The 19,494-nt window shown below is 40.8% G+C and overlaps 1 protein-coding gene across 1 annotated transcript in view; it reads left to right on the top strand.

Annotated features, from left to right (window-relative positions):
• Positions 1 to 19,494, top strand: part of fam135b (family with sequence similarity 135 member B) — a 53,776-nt gene that overhangs the window by 25,265 nt on the left and 9,017 nt on the right. Inside the window, exons 5-16 of the mRNA XM_039606064.1 lie at positions 1,475 to 1,545; positions 2,559 to 2,732; positions 3,320 to 3,446; positions 7,352 to 7,511; positions 8,171 to 8,220; positions 10,250 to 10,405; positions 12,845 to 12,918; positions 12,999 to 13,153; positions 13,259 to 15,221; positions 17,770 to 17,936; positions 18,228 to 18,319; positions 18,408 to 18,505. Coding sequence (XP_039461998.1) covers positions 1,475 to 1,545; positions 2,559 to 2,732; positions 3,320 to 3,446; positions 7,352 to 7,511; positions 8,171 to 8,220; positions 10,250 to 10,405; positions 12,845 to 12,918; positions 12,999 to 13,153; positions 13,259 to 15,221; positions 17,770 to 17,936; positions 18,228 to 18,319; positions 18,408 to 18,505 — 3,287 coding nt within the window. The remainder of the gene's footprint in view (positions 1 to 1,474; positions 1,546 to 2,558; positions 2,733 to 3,319; positions 3,447 to 7,351; positions 7,512 to 8,170; positions 8,221 to 10,249; positions 10,406 to 12,844; positions 12,919 to 12,998; positions 13,154 to 13,258; positions 15,222 to 17,769; positions 17,937 to 18,227; positions 18,320 to 18,407; positions 18,506 to 19,494) is intronic.

A 19,494-nucleotide genomic window follows, 5' to 3' on the forward strand; every position in this document is an offset into this window, starting at 1 on the left:
AACAACCTGCTGCTTAACACCGAGAAGACCAAGGAGCTCATGGTGGACTACAGGAGGAATGCTGACCCACATCCACCCATCCACATTAAGGGGACGGCTGTGGAGCGTGTGAGCAGCTTCAAGTTCCTGGGAGTCCACATCTGACCAACTGTATAACAGTCTGGTACGGGAACTGCTCTGCCTCGGACCGGAAGGCGTTGCAGAGGGTCGTGAAAACTGCCCAGCGCATCGCCGAAGCACCACTTCCTGCCATAAAGGACATCTACAGGAAGCGGTGTCTGAAAAGGGCTGGGAAAATCATCAGAGACCCCAGTCACCCATCACATGGACTCTTCACCCTCCTGCCCTCTGGGAGGCGCTACAGGAGCCTCCGGACTAAGACCACCAGGTACCGGAACAGCTTCTTTCCTACAGCTGTCAGACTCCTGAACTCTGCCTCCTGACATCTGACCCACGTTAAACTCATGGACTGAACATACACACACCCACAACCACTAGCACTTTATATAGCCTCTGTAGAAATATCCACATATCTCACTTATCTTAACTGCACTACTGTATAGTTCTGTGTAAATAATCATTCTGTACATACAATAATTTTTAATCCTACAACTGTTTATAACTTGCATAGTTCACATTTCTGTATAACTGTATATCTCATATTTCTGTATAGTTTTCATATTTATATCCTGTTCATAGCCTGTACATACTTATAGTTATAGAATATTCATATCATACCTTCATACCGTGTACATTATAACATACCATAATAGACCCATTTCTGTAATATACTTACACATCTATATTATTGCTAATATATATATTGTAATATATCTATATCACGGCTAAAGCACTTTCTGGATGCATGCAAACTGCATTTCGTTGCCCTGTACCTGTGCATGTGCAATGACAATAAAGTTGAATTCTATTCTATTCTATTCTACTGCTAACTAGCTTGATTAGCAAGGTGTAGTTATAATTCTAAGTGATATCAATGCTACATTTGGTTAGCAAATAAACAGGCGCAAGTAAATAAGTATAATCGAACATCGATTAAAATACACTAATGCAAAGGTACAGAGACGAAAACTCTCACAGACTCATGGGCCACTTGATGTCCAAAGTGAGTTAATCCACGTTTATTTTTATTTTACACCATTAAAAAGCATGTTTAGAACCTGGTAAAAAGGCATGTGGCTTCTATGGAAAGTTTCCCCAAAATAATAACTGTGTGGACGGATAGATTTGTATACATCTGGACACTGTAGTTAGGGGCGTGGTCACCCTGACAGACCAGTTGAGGTAACTGAACTTGACCTGTCTACATGGGGTTTTTTTGGTTTGTTTTGTGATCCAAAGATTATGATAGCACTTTGGTCAGTCAGTTTGGATGGAGGGTTTTTTGTATGATTCTTTTGTGCCCATGGTCTTTCAATATTTATGCATCAACAGCCCTTATCGTTCCCATTTGCAGGTGGAGGAGGCCTTGAGTGAGGTGGATTTTCAGTTGAAGCTGGATCTTCATTTCACTGACAATGAGCAGCAGTAAGTTTCTGAACCACTTTGAAAATATGTGTTTGGTGTGTATTTGAGATATGAAGTGAGCAACTTTCCCATTGGGCTATTGGGCATCACTTTAAGCACCTGATCACAAATATACGGCATTCGATCCATGATTACAGGGATTTGTATGTTTGCTTGGGACAAAAGGAAGAAGAAGAAATATTTAGATTGTATCATCATTCTTGATATGGGATTATGAGCGAGCAGCTTTCCCAGTTATTTAAAACCAGTACTTGCTAAAGGCAGTTGCCATGATATTTCCCACTCACTTAACAAAGAGATGCTCCTTTTAATGTGAAGTTATAGGCGCTCCAGGGTCACACTTTTAGTATCAGCAATAAAACCACTTCTTTAGTTATCTGCACTCTCTGGCACAGATACAAAGATTATCAGATTTTAATTTTTTATGTATTATTTAATTATCATTTTCAGTGCTGAAAAAAAGCAGGCATTGAAATTGTGCTTAGTAATTATTGTGTTAACAGTCTACTCATAACATAAATAACAGTTATGATTCCTCATATTAATAACTTTAACTGTAAATATTTTCATTAGGGTTTCCTGATTAATACCAACGGAGAACTTTACAGTGTAGCATTATCTGATTAAAGCATCTGAGTGCTTCCATCAATGATTTTGTTTAGTTCAGGGGTCTCGAACTCCAGGCCTCGAGGGCCGGTGCCCTGCAGGTTTTAGATCTCACCCTGGGTCAACACACCTGAATCAAATGGTTACTTCATTACCAGGCCTCTGGAGAACTTTAAGACACATTGAGGTGGTGACTTAGCCATTTAAATCAGCTGTGTTGGATCAGGGACACATCTAAAACCTGCAGGACACCAGCCCTCGAGGCCTGGAGTTCGAGACCCCTGGTTTAGTTATTCTGTCCTTTGTTAGATGAGTCATTCAAATGGAACAGCTGCAAACATTATGGACGATGGCAAAAAAAGGACGGTTTTCACTTAAAGAGTTGGGTTTTGTTTTTATTCCCTCAGGTTGGCCGATATAGCGACTGTCCCCTTGATCAGCAGTCGGACCCTCAGCCTCCATTTCCACCCGCGAAGAGGCCTCCACCACCACGTCCCTGTCATGTTCGACTATTTCCACCTGTCAGTCATTTCTGTGTCCATCCACGCTTCACTGGTTGCCTTACATCAGCCACTGCTCAGGTAAAGTCAGGAAAGCTTGCAACTGTTTCGCATCCTGCAGACCCCTAATTTTCACATTGCACATATTTGTATGTGATTTGTTATGATCCCAGGAACCCAACTATTCTTCCCACTGCACAGTCTGCAAATCTTCCTTGGATTCATCTTTGTTTCTTTATAAATAAACCATTCATTTTGTAATCTATGGCTTTGAATGCTGCTTGGAGAGGTGTTCAAGAAAAAAGGTCAACCATCTGCAATGAGCAGGTTTTAATTTTTTTAAGTAAAAATCTAACTGAAATGAAACCCATACAATCAAGAAGACGAGAACGTGAGCTTGAACTGCTGGCACATCTTTTGCAATTGATAATGTATCTCTTGGCGAGCTGAATGAATAATTTTCCAAACACTCATCTGATGAATTCAGCCGTCAGTGTCATAGTCGGTGTTCCAACATGCATTACATAGATTACTGCAGCACTTGACTGATTGCAGCAGAACTGCTCTTATTTCTCAGTTCATGTCTTCCTTCAGAGTCACAAACAGTAAATACAACACACACATATTCATACTTTGCCCCTGCTGTGTCATCCCTGCTCTCTCTCCAGCTTTGCCCGTACGGGGAAGGGCTCCTGGCTTGGGAAGGGCTCGCCAGAGAGCACGAACGACCCGTCCGCCATGTCTGTAGAGAACCTCGTGTTCGGCGCTGGCTACTGCAAACCTGTCATCTCTGAGGTGTGTTAACCTTTAGCGGTTCAGCTTCTTTCAAATAGAAAGTCACACAAAGTCAAAGCCTATTTTGTCTCACAAAGCTGAAAACAAATGTCTCCCTTTGAGCTGGTTGTTCTCTTCTTTTTGTGAGCGAGCAGCTAAATGCCAAGCGATGACGTAAACAGAAAGGTTTAGGACAGAGGCCGACAGATTTAGCCGGGATTTGTTTGGGCATGTCATCCAGAAGCAACGGGATTTTGAGCTGGGAAGGGAGTCGTCCTGATTTGGATTACAGATTCCAGACCTTGTCTGTCCTTCAGAATCAGTCATTTGTTGGCACTATGTAGAATCCTGGAGGTTTTAAGACCAGAGGCCAACGTGGTGATTATCACTGTGCAGCACTGTAGTGTTTCATACTATTTGTTGCCGCTTGCCCAGGCTTGTAGGCTTCCAGGCTTAGCATCTGGAATTGATAGGAACTCCCACTGGAAATGATGGTGCTGTCTCTCATGCCTCTGGCTTATTTATAGTACACTTAAGATTCACAATGAAAGACATAATAATCTATCATAATTACTAATCATGATTATATATGTCCTATAGGAAATTTATTTTATTACCTTTTATTCACCTAGGCATATATTAGTAAAAAGCTGTATTCAGTAGTAGCAGGTGATAAAATACACCCATGACTCATGTTCGTTATTGTGACTCAACAACTTCTTTCTTTCTTTAGTTTTGTAATTAGCCTTGATTCTGTGACTGTGTAGCTAGCTGTCAGTCAATAGGAGAGAATGCAGCACTTGGTTAACAAGCCCTACAGCTCGCAGATAAAAGTGAGAAATCTGCAGCTGTACGGAGACACAACCAGTATACAGCAGGCGTGTCAAACGTATGGGAAGCGGGCCAGAAGAGGCCCCATCAAAGGGTCCAGTGTGAAAAGATATCATTAAAAATCAGTGTGGTGATTCCAGCAGTTTCTTTTTTCCAAAAGACTCATAAAAAGGTTTTGTGCATTTGTAGATCCACTGTGTGGGTGCATTTGAGACACAGTGCCACTTATTTACCATCATTTCTCCTGTAAATGGAAGATTCATGTACAAAGTTACATGTTTTTTTTAAAACTAGAAGAAAATGTCTTTAACTGATCAAACACACACATCCACAAATGTGCAATAACACTAATGTGCAATAATCTTTTCTGGCATCGTTGTATTTTTACTCAGTTGTATATAGCATTTGGACTCTATTTTTATCTCATTGTATATTTTATTCTATTTTATTCTACTGTATATAGTATTTTATTTTATTCTATTCTGTACAGTTGTGTACTGTATTTATTCTTATTTTATTTTATTCTAATTTTTGCTTCATAACTTTTGCACTGTCCACTTCCTGCTGTGACAAAACAAATTTCCCACGTGTGGGACTAATAAAGGTTATCTTATCTTAAATGTTTTATATTTCAATATGTTACAATGCAGTGATTCTACACAGCACGGGTGAACGATAGTTTTAATCTCACATAGATTCCTGTCTAGACTGGTTTGGCTAGCTTACAGATAAGGAGCCATAGTAACACAGTATATCTTTGCACTATCAAGCAGCTAGCCTGTCCTTGTGACCTATCTTTGGACTCGGAGCAAACAGTACTGAGCAGACGACAGGAAAAAGAACCTGTGACCTTTTTTAAGTCTCCCAAGAATTGCAAAACTTTGCCAAATGCAGCGGTGTACTCCCAACGCAACCCGAATCTATGATAGTTTCACTGCTGCTGTTTTCAGGTATCACTGCATATCCAAAAAGTATATTTTGGGGCTGTTGTTCCTTACTGAGTTTAGCTTTCCTGTGTATATTTGGCAATTAAACCGACATAAGGTACAAAGAGTTTTTCCTCAGGTTTTATAACATGCATCTCTCAGGTCTCCGTTAACGTCACGCTCTGCACAGTAAATCCTAATGAGCTCCCAGGCCCCCACGCCACCTTGACGCTCCTCCTCCCAGTTTTTACTCCCACCCCTGGCTGGGCACTTTAATAAGCTCAGCGTTTAGCCAAGCGGGGGGGTTCCGTTTGATCACAGTAATGAGTTCTGCTCACAAGCGCCACGTACCACATAGCTGCAGGTGAAAGCTGCGCACAACGCTGCAGACTCTTTCACCTTTATTTATTTACAGCTTTTTACCTGCGGCTACACTTAGTTTCCAGCACTTTCCCCCTCAACATGTGTCATTTTGTCTAAATCTTGTGCTTCTGCTGTAAGATAAGACTTTTTAAAATTTGGTGTTTCTTTGTAAAAATTAAACACAAAACTGGAACACTGGAATGAAACGCTACCTGCATGCTTCAGAAGTAAACGGCTCCATGGCAAATTAGACAAGCAGCAAACAGAAGCAGAAATCCACATCAGGTGAACTGTGGCAGATTTGAACCATTGTTAGTGTATAGAGAAACTGTACTTTTAGGATAATGACTAGTTTATAGGGGGGAAAAAAGCTATTTTTCGATGCACCTCGCTCACAGACTGTTCCCAGCGGGCCTCTATAAAGCTAAAGAGAATTATGGAAGTAAACATACAGGTGTTCCTTCCTGGTTCGGGTATACTCCACTGGAGCAATTACAGAGTGTGCACAGGTATGATGATAGGGCCGGCAACTTTACTAGCTCGAGGGAAATTACAGTACATCCTCAGATACTCAGGCATCACATGCCTTGTGGAGCTCTACGCTCCACAGGGGCAGCCAAACATCTCAGCGCTGGGTGGGAAGAACTCTGTTGATGGGTGTTTGGGGTCAGGGACCATGGATGGTGACAGGCACACTGTGATGACTCATGTCTACAGTGATACAGTCTTTTTGGACCACTATCTCTTCTAGAAGACTTCAAGGCTTTGGTGATTTGTAGTTGGTTGCACAGTGCCAGCAAATGCTATTAACGGCTTTGGTGAAGCACAGCTAGAGCCTGTCCTTCATTGTTAGAGAGCCATCTGCTGGAACAAAGGCCCATATTACAGCCCAGATTTTACTGGACGATCAAAAAGCAGAGGTTTGTACTTGAGCTACCAGATTTTGTTGTTTTTATTATTTCTCTTTTTATGTGCTGGTTGCTTGTCAAACAGCTTTCCAGCTACATTTTAGCATACACTTATCTATGTAAGAAAGAAACACTCAGTGGTAAATGGGCTGGCAGGCAGATGGGAGAGAGACAGCAGACACTGACGGAGGTTAGTTGTTTTTGTTATACTTGATGACTCGCACCCTTTACATTCTCAGTTTCAGTTTCCTTCTTTTGGATGAAGTGCAAAATAACATGGTATAAAAATAACTTTTCTACACCAGCTATCACTCAGAGAAAACTGATGGTAGTGCTTTCATGACGCAGAAGCAATTTTTGGGCAATTTTTTTGGGGTGACTCATCTACTCAAAACCATATCTACCTACAGGCACAAACAAAGAACCTGTGTCTGGACATTTGATTCTAGTTCAATAGATATAATGTGAAGCATAGTTAAATACTATTTCATACAGATTGTTGCACAGATTTTAAAAAGACTATTTAAAAAGACTATTCTCCAAGCAGTGCTTTGCTTCTTGGGCAAAGTTCCCACACCTGGGACCTCTGAAGGCCCTAAAGGGCTGCTATACATCCACGTGTGCCACATAAATGTCTTGATCTGCTGTTACAGCTCACAGCTAGCTGTGTTTAGGAGGCATTTGTTTTATTGTATCAGATCTTTCAGGGAATTATTGTGACTGCAAAAGAAAGCTTCTATTACTAAGAGGTCAGAGCAACAAACCTTCAAACCAGGCTATAGTAGAGCCTGTTAAGTTCAAGTATGTGTACATGTTTGTCATTAAAAGAGGACATTATTCTTGAGAGGTGACTCGTGACCTACATAGCAGCTGACATTTCCTCTGTCCTTCTCCTCAGGGAAGCTTTTATGTGCCCAGTGAAAACTGCCTGCAGAGAGCTCATACGTGGCACCGGCGACTCTGTCGCCTCCTGTTGGTGGCACACAGAGGCCTGCACACGTACTACACGGCACTCATGAAGGAGATCCCGCAGCTGCAGCAGATTCCCCTGGAATCAGGTGGCGCATATATAGACTTGGACATGTTTCTTCATTGAAAGTCTAGTGAGATCTGAAAATAACATATTGGAACATTTTAATAATCCAGTAACTGTTTCCTTTGTTTTTTATGACAATGTAAACTATTAAAAATATAATTAAAACTGTAGAAAAAGTATTATTTTAATGAACTTGTCAGAAAGTAATTTAAAATCATCCCAATATAAATAGAGGACTAACATTAAACAGTTTACCTGTACTGAAAACTAAACTATAAGTACTGCTATTATTTGATGGACTTGTTATGTATTCTGTAAACCTTTTTCCGACTCTGATACAGTGATAGTATATTTACCCTTAAACCTTAACTTCACATATATCTAGTGGCGTACAAGTATGCGAATTGTAACCTCCAGTTTTCCGAACACAGTTTGATCACATGGTCTTTAGCAGTGAATGTAATTGTTTCCATATTTGCCCTTTTAGATGGGCCTTTGTGCAGCCTCTTAGCCACTCAGTAAAACAAGCCATTTCAGTTCCCTTCACTTCAGCTTGTCTATATCTAAAACTGTGCACATATGCTTAACTTGTTTTATAAGATTTTCAAACTATATGTGTGTATGACCTTCTGTGACAGGATAATGAAAGTTAAAACTCCCCAAATATCTTTATTCCCACAGATGTGTCGCCTGTAGAAGAAACTCTAAATCAGCTGACAATAGAGCTGCAGGTATGTTCATGCCTTTGTATGCTAGTTACAAACATATCTTATTTTATTATTTTATTTTTAACCTCATCAATGCACAGCACACACTGACAATAACAAAAGTACTTTATTATAGAGCTCTCTGTAAGAAAACATTACTTTTTAGAGTCTAACCAACACAGCAGCCTCTGTCACTTTTCACTTTGATATCTCACTAGTCCATAGTACCTGCTGTTTCCTATTTGTTCCTATTCTAATACAAAAAAGCACCAGCATGCTAAGAATAGATTCACATTAAAAAAGTTATTTCTTTATATTGTTATGTGCTTCTAAGGAATCAAACGTCTTAATTTTTAAAGTGATCTGGAGCAAAAGTTTTCTAGACATTCTGACTCAACATTTTTAGTCCACTCCTTCTAACTGACCATTTATTAAGTCACTTAACACTGACCTATGAACTATCAAGCAATCAAGTAAAGGATGAGCCAGTGTTCTCACTACACATAACAGAAACTTAGCAAAGAAACACTTTTAAATAATATCTTTAGGCCTGTGAAAAAAAATCACGATTTGCTTCCATGTGTTTGGATGAATCTGCAAAAAATGCCAAAGACAACTTATAAAATAGTATTTTTACACCAGAGAGGTGATTCCCAAAGAGCTATTAGTCAAAAACTTGTCGTATCTCATCATGGTGTGCAATGTGCTTTTAATAAAATCGGAGGTAACTGAGCAAGTGTGAGACAAAATAAGATGTAGCAGACCTAATGATATATATCACAGATGAACAGTATCTGATTTAGGAAAAAATCCAAAGCCTCGTCAGAAAAAGACTCTGTGGAAGGGTGGTGGTAGTATGTTGGGTTATAAGTTTGGGATTCAAATCGTTGAGTGGGTAAACAACGATTTGAGATAAACAACACTAGGTGCAGCCATCCGTAACAAAAACAGTCTCTGGTGTGGAGCTAAAATTTAGCCAGTGCTGTTGGGAATCCTGTCAAATTTATGGAATTATGAAGATAGAAAGGTGCCATCAGATTTTGATCCACCACGATACAACTGGAAAATGTCTGATTGGTAACAGCTTTTTTTAGCATGACGATGATCCCAAACACACTGCCACTGCAGTAAAAACATCGACACAGTGGAACATTATCAGTCATGGACAGGCCTCTCCAGAGCCCGGACCTGAAAACAGTGTAACAGTGTTCATCTTGACCAAAAACCATAAAGCAGCCAACATCCAAAGAAGAGTGAATCCTGGAGAACTATTCCTGAAGACTCCTTAAAGAAATGACATGAAAGCTTGACTAAGAGATTTCAGGCTGTGCTGCAGCAAAAACAGGATTCATTTTTCATGTGGTGATCTTTATGTTTATGTGCAGGAATCTATTCTTAGTACTTATTTCAGTTTACTTCCTTTAGTTTAGCTCAAAAAAAGGAAGTGTTTTAGTTCCCTCATTTTTTTTGGTCCTGTCATTGTTGTTGTCCTGATGGCGTTCACCTGTTGTTCTTCTTCTCCGTGCTGTGTGCATTTAGTTGGTTTTCTACTTCAGTCTTTGTCAGTTTGTCGTGTGATCTCCGTCTCGCTTCTTTCCCACTGTTTGTTACTGCTTAAGTGCTTTTACCCTGGTTGTTTTTCTGCATTTGGTTTTTGGTGTGCATTGATATGTGACTTAATCAGAATATGTTGGGGCATTTAATAAAATCTGTTTATGAGGCTTTTCAGTATAATGAAGCTATTAGATGATGCCAGTAAAAATGGTCGTGATTAGTGTTTAGGTGAGCAGCTGCCAACCAGTCAATCTAGGATCTGACAATTCTTCACTGTGTAGGCAAACTGCCACTCCATACTTGGATATAAATTTCCTATTAATAATCCGCCCACAGTCATTTTCATATCAGACAGATTGTAGATCCTGTTTTCTTTGTAGGTATAAATATGTGAGCAGGACAATCACCCATCCTTGGACTTGTGCATGCTTTATTCTGGGAGTTCTTTGAAATGCAACACTTTCAGCTAAATATTACAGGACTGCGTTTTTCTTTTCAGCTGCAAGAAGGCCACGAGAAGGTAGCGGAGCAGATCAGCAGGGACGTAAGCCAGCTGTGCTTCCAGCTGGCTGCTCTGTGGAGCTGCTTCCTGGAGGCCGCTGTGTTCAACCCCCACATCCTGTCCTATCTGGCCCAGGAGCACCACACGCTCAGGGTGAGAGTTTAGCTCCATCAAAGGCAGACTTACACAATGTTCAAACGTCATCATTTGCCTCTCTGAGGTGCTGAGTCTTTATTAGGCCCCGGTGCCGATATGTTTAAATATAGTGATTGTGATCCTCGGCACCCACGCTAAAATGCAAGAATACCACAGAACAAGAAAAAATGTTTCATAAGTATTGACATTTTATCTCTGAAAGCAGCTCCTTAAAGGCATGTTGCCGCCAGTTTTCAGAAAGTAACATGATACTGAACAACAGTCTGTCTGAGAAGAAACAAACTAACTTTCACATCGATGAGGAAAAACATGTCAAAGTTATGCCCAATCAAGCATCAATAACTGTTATGCACTAAAAAATTTCTGATTATTACCTATAATAAGTACTGTTGATTATTGGAGGTTAAGTAGGAGCCAGGTGCTTTTGATCAAGTGATCATCACAAAAAGGACTGACCTCTGTAAAAGCAGATGTGACACAATCCTCCCAGGGGTGAACATCCCAGCAAATTCATCCCAAGATTACCTCAAGCAAAGCTCAGAGATATTACAAAAATTACTTTTTAGGAAGAGCTGCCAGGAGAAAGTGTCATCTCCCTAAAAAGAGCATGGCAGCAACTTTGGTTGCATCTTAGCAAACCTCAAGACTTGAAAAATCCTTCAATTAGATAAGACCTTCTACCTGCCCATCATCGTCTTCTTCTTCTACTACCAATACTGGCTGGTCTCTGTTTACTGATCATCACCTACATCCTTAACCTTCAACACCTTCTTCCCAGATATCTGGCAACTCTTCCCTACCACCTAGGACCAGTTTCAGCTCCTGAATTTTGTGCAACTTTGCCCCTTTTTCAACTTCCAATATTTAATCCCTGTTCCTGCCTTCACTTACTTCCTTTTCTTGACTTTCAAAGTCACCCTGCACCCTACCGACACGGTGTTGTAATGACGAGTGGGCCAAAAGTTCCCCCACAGTGATGTTAGAGAAAATGATTACTTCACATTCTTGCTAGTAAAGACGGTTTTACAAGCTATTGAATAAGGTGTACTTAGTTTTTCACAGGAGTGCATAAAGTTCTGTAAAAAGATTATACATGTTATTGTCTCCTTAAAGTTTGGTCTTGGAAATACATCTGATCCCATGACATCAAAGTCTGTTCAATCACATGAAGACAATAAGATACCAGAGGCAGCCAAGTCAGTCTTTAAAAGGGGAGCTTTGTTCTCATTTCCAGCTCTGCATATTTATTCTTGGATTCTTCTAGAGTAACTGCACATGATTTAAATTTATCATTATATTATCCCATACTGGCCCTCAGTTCATCCTCTGTCTAAATAAGCCTTATAAGCTCTCCTTCCCCTGCACTTAAGCCTAGTTGACTTTCTCAAACAGAAGATTTGATCGCAGGTGGGTAAGAAGCATGAAAAGTCTGTGCTTAGCTTACTGAATATGTGTAAGATCAGACACAAAGTTTAAATGATGTAATTTCATATCATGAACCCCTCAGTCATGTCCCATAAAATAAAGTTGTCCTTTTTTCCATGTGCATAATTTATTCTGTTGTTAAATATTGAATACACTAATTTCCAATCTTTACTGGCACAGAGAGAACGAGGAATAGTAATTTTAAAGTGTAAAATGCATCAAACCTGTTGCCATTAACACGGCAGGCTTGCTGCTCCCTCTCTGAGGCCACGTTTAGACTATGTTTAGTCTCATTGCTGAGTCACTTGATTATTTGTGAGCTTTGAGTGTTTCAAAAGGAATTATTGAAATTATAAATGCCATTCTGGACCTCTATATCTTAAAACTTGCTGAGCAATCTAATATGATTTCCCATGCAGTTTCTATTAAATCACTGGGCTGTTTAATATAAAAATGTTCTACACAGTGGAGTAGCTCTCAAAGCTTTTTCGTCTCAGTTGTCTGAAAATGAAAATGAACATGTTTGCTTTAGTATTAGATTACCTCACGGAGATACTGTCATCCTTCCACTGCAACAGTGCAGTTAGGACTTCAATTAACATTTATTCTTCAAATATTGTTGGGTTGGAAATACACCAGAAACAATATTCCTGGTGATTTACCTGCCGTGGTGGCTGACTCTTGAGGTTGATGCATTTCTAATTAGACATTAGACTGGAAGAAGTGATTTCCTCACAGACTAATGTTAATAACCTCACAATATCTACCTGGTCATCAGTGTCTGTTAAGGGGAACAGGTTTGAGTTAAGTTCAGCCTTTATATGGAACATTTAACATTTAGACAAACCATCCTAAATAGAAAAATTGTAACTTTAAAACCAACGTGCTCATCAAATACTTTTTTCTTGTTTATTGAACCAAGAAATTGAACCCAACCATAGGTTTGCCAGTGATCTGAGACTGAGGCTCTTCTCAAAAATTAATTTTTTTGTATGTCTCTGGAAACACAAGGTCAGGAGGTTCTCCGAGGCGTACTTTTTCACCGAGCACCACAAAGAGATATCTCTGACATTTCAAGAGGAATTGTAAGTACCACCCCTGTCAGAAAGCTCATTCTGTGAGTGCAAATATGTATAATATTTAAAATTGAATTCTCCTGATTTAGAATCAATAGACACGGCCAGATAGCTGCAGAAGTACGGAGCTCAGACTACTTGACCAAGATGCCTCCTTTACCTGTTGAGTGCCTGGACATCGATGGAGACTGGAACAGCCTGCCTATCATCTTTGAGGACAGATACGTGGAGTCTCCTCAAACACGTACTACAAAATATATATCTTTTGCTACCTGCTATTAACATATCATTACGTATTGTCTCAGGACCAAACTCTTGTTCTACAAACAGAATTTCTTTATCTTTCCAGAGTACATATCACATGTGCCAATGCCTGCAACTGCTGATGGACAAACCAACTTAGATCTTGCCAAGAGGATTCTCGAAAGCAGCCAAGAAGCCGTATCACCAGCAGTACCCAAGGATTCTCTGGGTAGTGAATGCACAGGCCTGCCCTTGTATGTCTCTCTCACAGCAGACCAGAATAAGAACGACACCAGATGTACCCAGAACATCATTCCTACTGAGGGCAGAACTGAACTTTCCGCGGCAGTGAAGGAAAACGTGACAGAAGCAGCAGAAAATCACAGCCAAAATAAGGAGAGCTATAGTTCAGGCGAGATCTACGTTGCAAATAAGTCATGTGATCCTTGTAGAGGAGAGGCACTTTTGGTTCCCTCCTCAAGCTTTAGTCCCCTCACAGATTCTGCAGACAACATTGACAAGTCTCCTTCTCAACCTGTAACAGAAGTAATTGCCCAACTTTGTGATGCCACAAACCACAGCAATGCAATACAGAATGAAAACACTGAAGAGCAGTCTGACATCGCCATGCCTTTAAATCACTCAGTGGATGATGAAAGTGAGGATGTCCCTCCTATCAGCGTACCCGCTGGCTGTCCAGTAATACCCCTCTTTCCGGGTGAGCTCAGAAAAGAGACGACTCACCGCGGAGGTTTGGTCGGCACCAAGGTCATGAAGCGCTCGTCCTCTGTTATTTCAGACTCAGGTATCGAGAGTGAGCCTAGCTCTGTAGCGTGGCCGGTGGAGGCCGCACTGCGAGGACGACCCCCTCTGGACTTTTCCAGCGAACGGGAGATCCCACAGCAAATAGTGTTAAAGCATCCGGTGCACCGCAGCTATCTGGAAGGCCTGCAGATGGAGAGCAACGGCAGCCTTCCAAGTGGAGGTATACAGGCTTCACTTACATCAATTAGTTCTCTGCCCTATGAGGAGGATCAGCATCAGAGGCAGCTCAGCAAGCTGACCAAGTCTGTTTCTGCGCCGCAGATAAGTAGCCCAGAAGATGTAGAGGATGGCCATATGCTGCTCAACCAGGAAACAGATTGCAATAGCTTAGTACAACATGAAGATTCATGTAGGACAAACTGTTCTTTGTACAGCAACCTGGATTCTGAACAGTCAGAATTATCTCCATTGGACATGAGTTCATCATCAAATCCTGGCCATATTGTCAAGGAGAATGGGACCTCTGAAAAGTCAAACTCTCCACAGTACCTGTCAGAGACATACAGGATTAAGTCAGCGTCCAGCAGTGTTTCTGAAGTATTACTTTTACAAGAGTCTGCAGAAAGCCCTCATGTCAAGGAAAGTGCTGTTACTGGCAGCCAGAGGCAGAATACGAACAATCAAACACACATCAGTGGAGTAACCTCAGTGAAGGATGTCTTCGTCGTTGAATCGGAAACAGTGCCCTGCAGCTGTGGAAACAAACCATGTGTGCATGAAAGTGCAACAGATCAGGAGAGGATTAACACGGGAGATGAGTGCCAAAGTTTCCATCAGACCCAACTATTTGGGGCTGAGAAACATGAATGTCTAGATCCCTCACAGATACTTATAAAACCTTCATGCTTCAGTGATCTGCCCAACAGTAACAGCACCACACAGAGGCCAAGTGACCCCTTGGGCGTGACAAACAGAGAGATAGTTTCACCTGCTGATGTAAATGGTGTATCGAGCTGTGAGAAAGCGCCTTTGGACTGCCAGTCCAAGGCCTCCAAGATCCCGAACTCAGGGCTAGCCTTTGTGAACAAGAAGATGGTGGAGGTGGTGAACATGTCAGTCTCCTGTGCCCCAACCTGCCTGCCATTTTCATCCGTCCTGAGAGACTCTCCATCTATCAGTGGAATGTCCACTCGTCAAACTACCTCACCTATCACCCATCAGCCTCTGGGCTCCTTCGGTATCATCTCCTCATCTTCACTCAGTCCCCTGAACATGGATGAAGAGACAAATGAACGAATGCTGAAGTGAGTTTTTGTTTTTCCTAAACTTATTCTTAGCAAAGGACAGGCATTCTACCTCTTTGTATCCAGTGAAGTATCTCTTGAAGGAAACTCCTCTGTGGTTTATAAGTACACTTACTACTTACTTTTGTGTTGCTGCTCAACACAAAAAAGATATTTTAAAGTGCAAATCACATCCAATTTACACAGAGTTTTACGATCTATAAGCCTTATACAACTTTCTTGTGGTATTTACCAAACAGTAACATTTAGAAATGAAAAATTAAATGCATTAGCTAAACAGGCCTAGCAATGCTTGCTAGCTTAGCTAATATATAGCGTCTCATTGAAATGTGCTCAATTCTCTTTGCTCTGCAAAGTAAAATAACTTTTCCCAAAGCAAACAAACAAGATGCAAGATGCATTAAGTTGGGAATATGGGAAAAAGCAGAAATACACAAAGAATGATACACATACAATGCCAGTGTGTGCTAACAAAGAGACAAGACTTATGCTGCACTTTGGTTTGCAGAGTAAGCAAGAAACCAAGAACCGCCTTCTTAAAGAAGCACAAGTATATTTTCAGTCTGAAGATCTTAAACCTCTGAGGTCTGAGTTGTCATCACTGGCAACACCAACTCTAATAGCAACCTAACCATAACTAATGGGAATTTGTCATATATGTTTTTTTTTAATGTATTCCCTCAAGTTCTGGCAATGAGGGAATCAAGAAAAAAAAATAACTGACACATTGAAAACTATTCATATTTATCCAAATAAAGGCCTCTTTTACCTTTTTCTAAAAAACTGTTTTAGGGTAGGACTAGGGTTAGGATTATGGTTACTACCTGTGATGACTTTGGCCTCAGAGGGTTAACTGGATGCTTCAAATAAATACCATTCTAGGTTATTCAAAGTTACCAGTTTAGGCAGAAGAAATGACTGTAAACCTTAAACTTGGTTACCATTAAAATGTGGCATTCAGTCACACAGACCTATTGAGTAGCTGCAAATTTCAAGATGTATTAACATAGCTTTGCAAATGTTCTCAGTCCTTTGACATCAGTTCTGTTATGCACTTTCAAAGTTCAAGGACAGATGTGATCAATTTCACAAGTTCTGAAGCGCAGTATTTAGCTAAAATATCTGCATAACTATCTATTAAATATGTACAGTGTGTCTTGTACAACAAAGCTTGAAGGCTTTCTTGATGAGCACCCACCAAACACGGAAGATGGAAAAGAAACTTGAGAATATAATATTTTTGTTCTTCTTAAAAGTCTTGCCAATTAGTGTAAAAGTAAAGTAACCATCCTAGCAGATGTGCATCAAAATCTGTAGACATTTTTTCTGATAAATATTTGCTTGTCTCCAAAACATTGGGCTAGGGTTAGGGTTTGAGACTTGAGGTCATCACTAATGAGAATTTAGGTCTCAGGGGGTTATGGTGGGCTGGATTTATGTTCAGGGTTCCTTTCTCAATTAGGTGCCAATAAAAAAAAAAGGTTTCTAAAATTTAGCTCGACTTGTGAAGGAAAATTTTGCTGGAGTGTTATCATCATCCACACCAGCTGCAGGAAGCAAGGCCAAAACATGAGGGGTTTTTATGGGTTTTGGGAGATGACTCCTGACATCTGGTGCAGTAGCTGGCAGTTACGCATGCTTGGAAAGTCTAGCATAACAAAATGAAACGAGGGCAAATTTGAAGCAAGGAAGCCAAAACGAGGTGAAATGCCTCCTGAATGTATTAAGTCACATCAAAGAGTACACAGACAAATCCATCATGATAAGCTGGAAGTACACTAACTTGAATCGGATTGGCTTTGACTCCTGCATGACTGTAATCTGAAACCTGGCAGGATGACAGAGTAATAAAACTTTTGAGGAGCTTACTGGTTAGTCTGAGACTTCTGTTTAGCAACACGGGCTTGCTCAAGAAGTGGGCAGCATGAGCAATGTAAATTCTGGAAATTGAATGTAGGTTGTCTATTATATTTGGGCCACACAGCCAAAGCTGTAGGAGTAATTCACTTTTTGGAAAATGAAACATTCATCAACTTGTCTCTCTAAGGCAGGGATGGACAATTAGGTTTTCCCAACGGGCCACAAGTGAGATTCTGGGACTGTTGTGGAGGATTGTACCAGTAGACTGGACTCAGTTCTGCTTAACATCAATTTTATCTTTTTATAAGACTACTGGTGCAACCCTCCCCATCTCATGTGGCCCCTTGGGGAAATTAATTTGCCGCCCCTGCTCTAAGGTCTACATGCCAACCCGAAACTCAGGCCTAACTTGGCAATTAGAGTATATAATTTTTTAAAGTATTATTAAACTGTTCTCTCCAGTGTTTACAATCAAGGATCATAAATATGAATCATTCTGTCACACATGAAAAAGTAGTCACATTTTGCCCTTTAAGACTAGATTACAATTAGAACGTATGATGGCTGAGACTGCAAAGGGTTACATGCTTAAATCAGCTCATGATATCTCATGAGCTGAACCTTTTTCAGTGTAATATAGACTATAATATCAAATTTTCTTTCACAATGTCCTTTCTTTTTTCTCCAGTTTCTACAAAGCCAAAGAGGAGCTGTTCAAAGAGTTGAGCTTCCAGGCCAGCTTGTACAGCGACCTCCCATTCCTGGCGTCAGATCTCCCCTACTTCCCTCCTGAAGAGGATGACGAGGAGTTTGATGACGGCATACACCTTGTGGTGTGCGTCCATGGGCTTGATGGTGAGGCTGCACATTAAAAAATGTTCTGCTTCGCTGCGATCCAGTTCCACCTCTGTATTGCACTGACACATCCATAACTTTCTGTACAGCCTTTCATATGATTCCCTATTAGCATTGTAAATGTAATACAGTCTCAGAGTAAGTCCTACAACTTTATTACACTGCACTGTGCAGTCTGTGAATACTAATTCCCTGAAACTCATTTCAGGTTAACTTTTAAATGTTTATCGAACATGCTTCATAAAAGCAGAGCTACAAACTTTGTGTGTCTATTTCGTTACCTGCTTCCAGGAAACAGTGCTGACCTTCGGCTTGTGAAGACTTTCATAGAGCTGGGACTGCCAGGATCCAGGCTCGACTTCCTCATGTCTGAGAGGAACCAGGTACATTTGACAGTGACGGGAGCAAAACTGTGAAAGTGTGCTTCGAGGCAGTTTGCAGAGCGCTGACAGCCTTGCTTTTCTCCCGCAGGCCGACACGTTTGCAGACTTCGACGCCATGACGGACAGGCTGCTGGATGAAATCATTCAGCACATCCAGCTCTACAATCTCACCATAGGCAGGATCAGGTCAGTAGGTCAGGTTTAACACTGTGCAGCGTGCCCATTATTGACACATCTCATTTTGATTGGATATTAAACCTCTTAACATCCACTAGCTTGCTGGTGAACCCCTTAAAGGCAGAGTTAGGGTGCAAATACATTCAAGTCACATTTCAAACAAGCCTACTTCCAGAAATTAGAATATATCACCCTTCAAATTGAGTTTGTAGTTTCATTTTGGCCTCTTTGCTCCTCTGCTAGAAGATTCTCATGTGGGAAGTCATTTGAGGTTTAAGGGAAACCAGTAAAGGACCAGCCTGAGCAGTATTCAGTCCAGTCAGCAGATGGCAGCAGAGACTTTGCCCTGATTCTTCTGTCTTAACTTTGGAGAATGACAGCTCCGTGATAATATATAGACTCAAAATGGATAAGTGGCACAAAACAGATGAAAAGCTCTTATCATACCGTGCCAATAAGCTTGTGACTTTCACATGATCGACTGCGCTGCTTTATGCAGCACTGTGCTGCCTAGTTCCAATCAAATTAAGCTATTCATCTTCCCGCTTAATTGCCCTCAATGTGACAATTTATTTCTTTGTGAGAGTTTCTGCCCAAGTTTCTTAACTCTCTTTTTATTGTGGCGTATTCTCTGGGGAGCGAGTATCAAAGACAAAAAGCAATGGAGTGCCGCAACAGCATCTGGTTCTTTCCACATTACCTCTATATTTAGTTTGGGAGGAGACAGATGAGAAGGAGCAGGCATGGAGATGAGGGATTGTGGGTAGAGCCGCAACAGTACAGTAATTAAACTAAGTGACAGACATAGCTTGATGAATCTAATATTTCCCACTGCTGGGAAGCCGCTATTAATTCGTGCGGTTTGTCCTCTATGTTCGCATCAATAAGTTGTCATTGCCTTTGAGGATGTTTAAACATTTAGCAAGTTAATGAATTTTCTGTAATCACCGCATGCTGCAGCAGGAATCTCCAAATAGCTTCCGCTGTAACCCGTTCCT

The sequence above is a fragment of the Oreochromis aureus genome, linkage group 22 (genome assembly GCF_013358895.1).
Source record: "Oreochromis aureus strain Israel breed Guangdong linkage group 22, ZZ_aureus, whole genome shotgun sequence".
In the NCBI taxonomy this organism is placed as follows: Eukaryota; Metazoa; Chordata; class Actinopteri; order Cichliformes; family Cichlidae; genus Oreochromis; species Oreochromis aureus.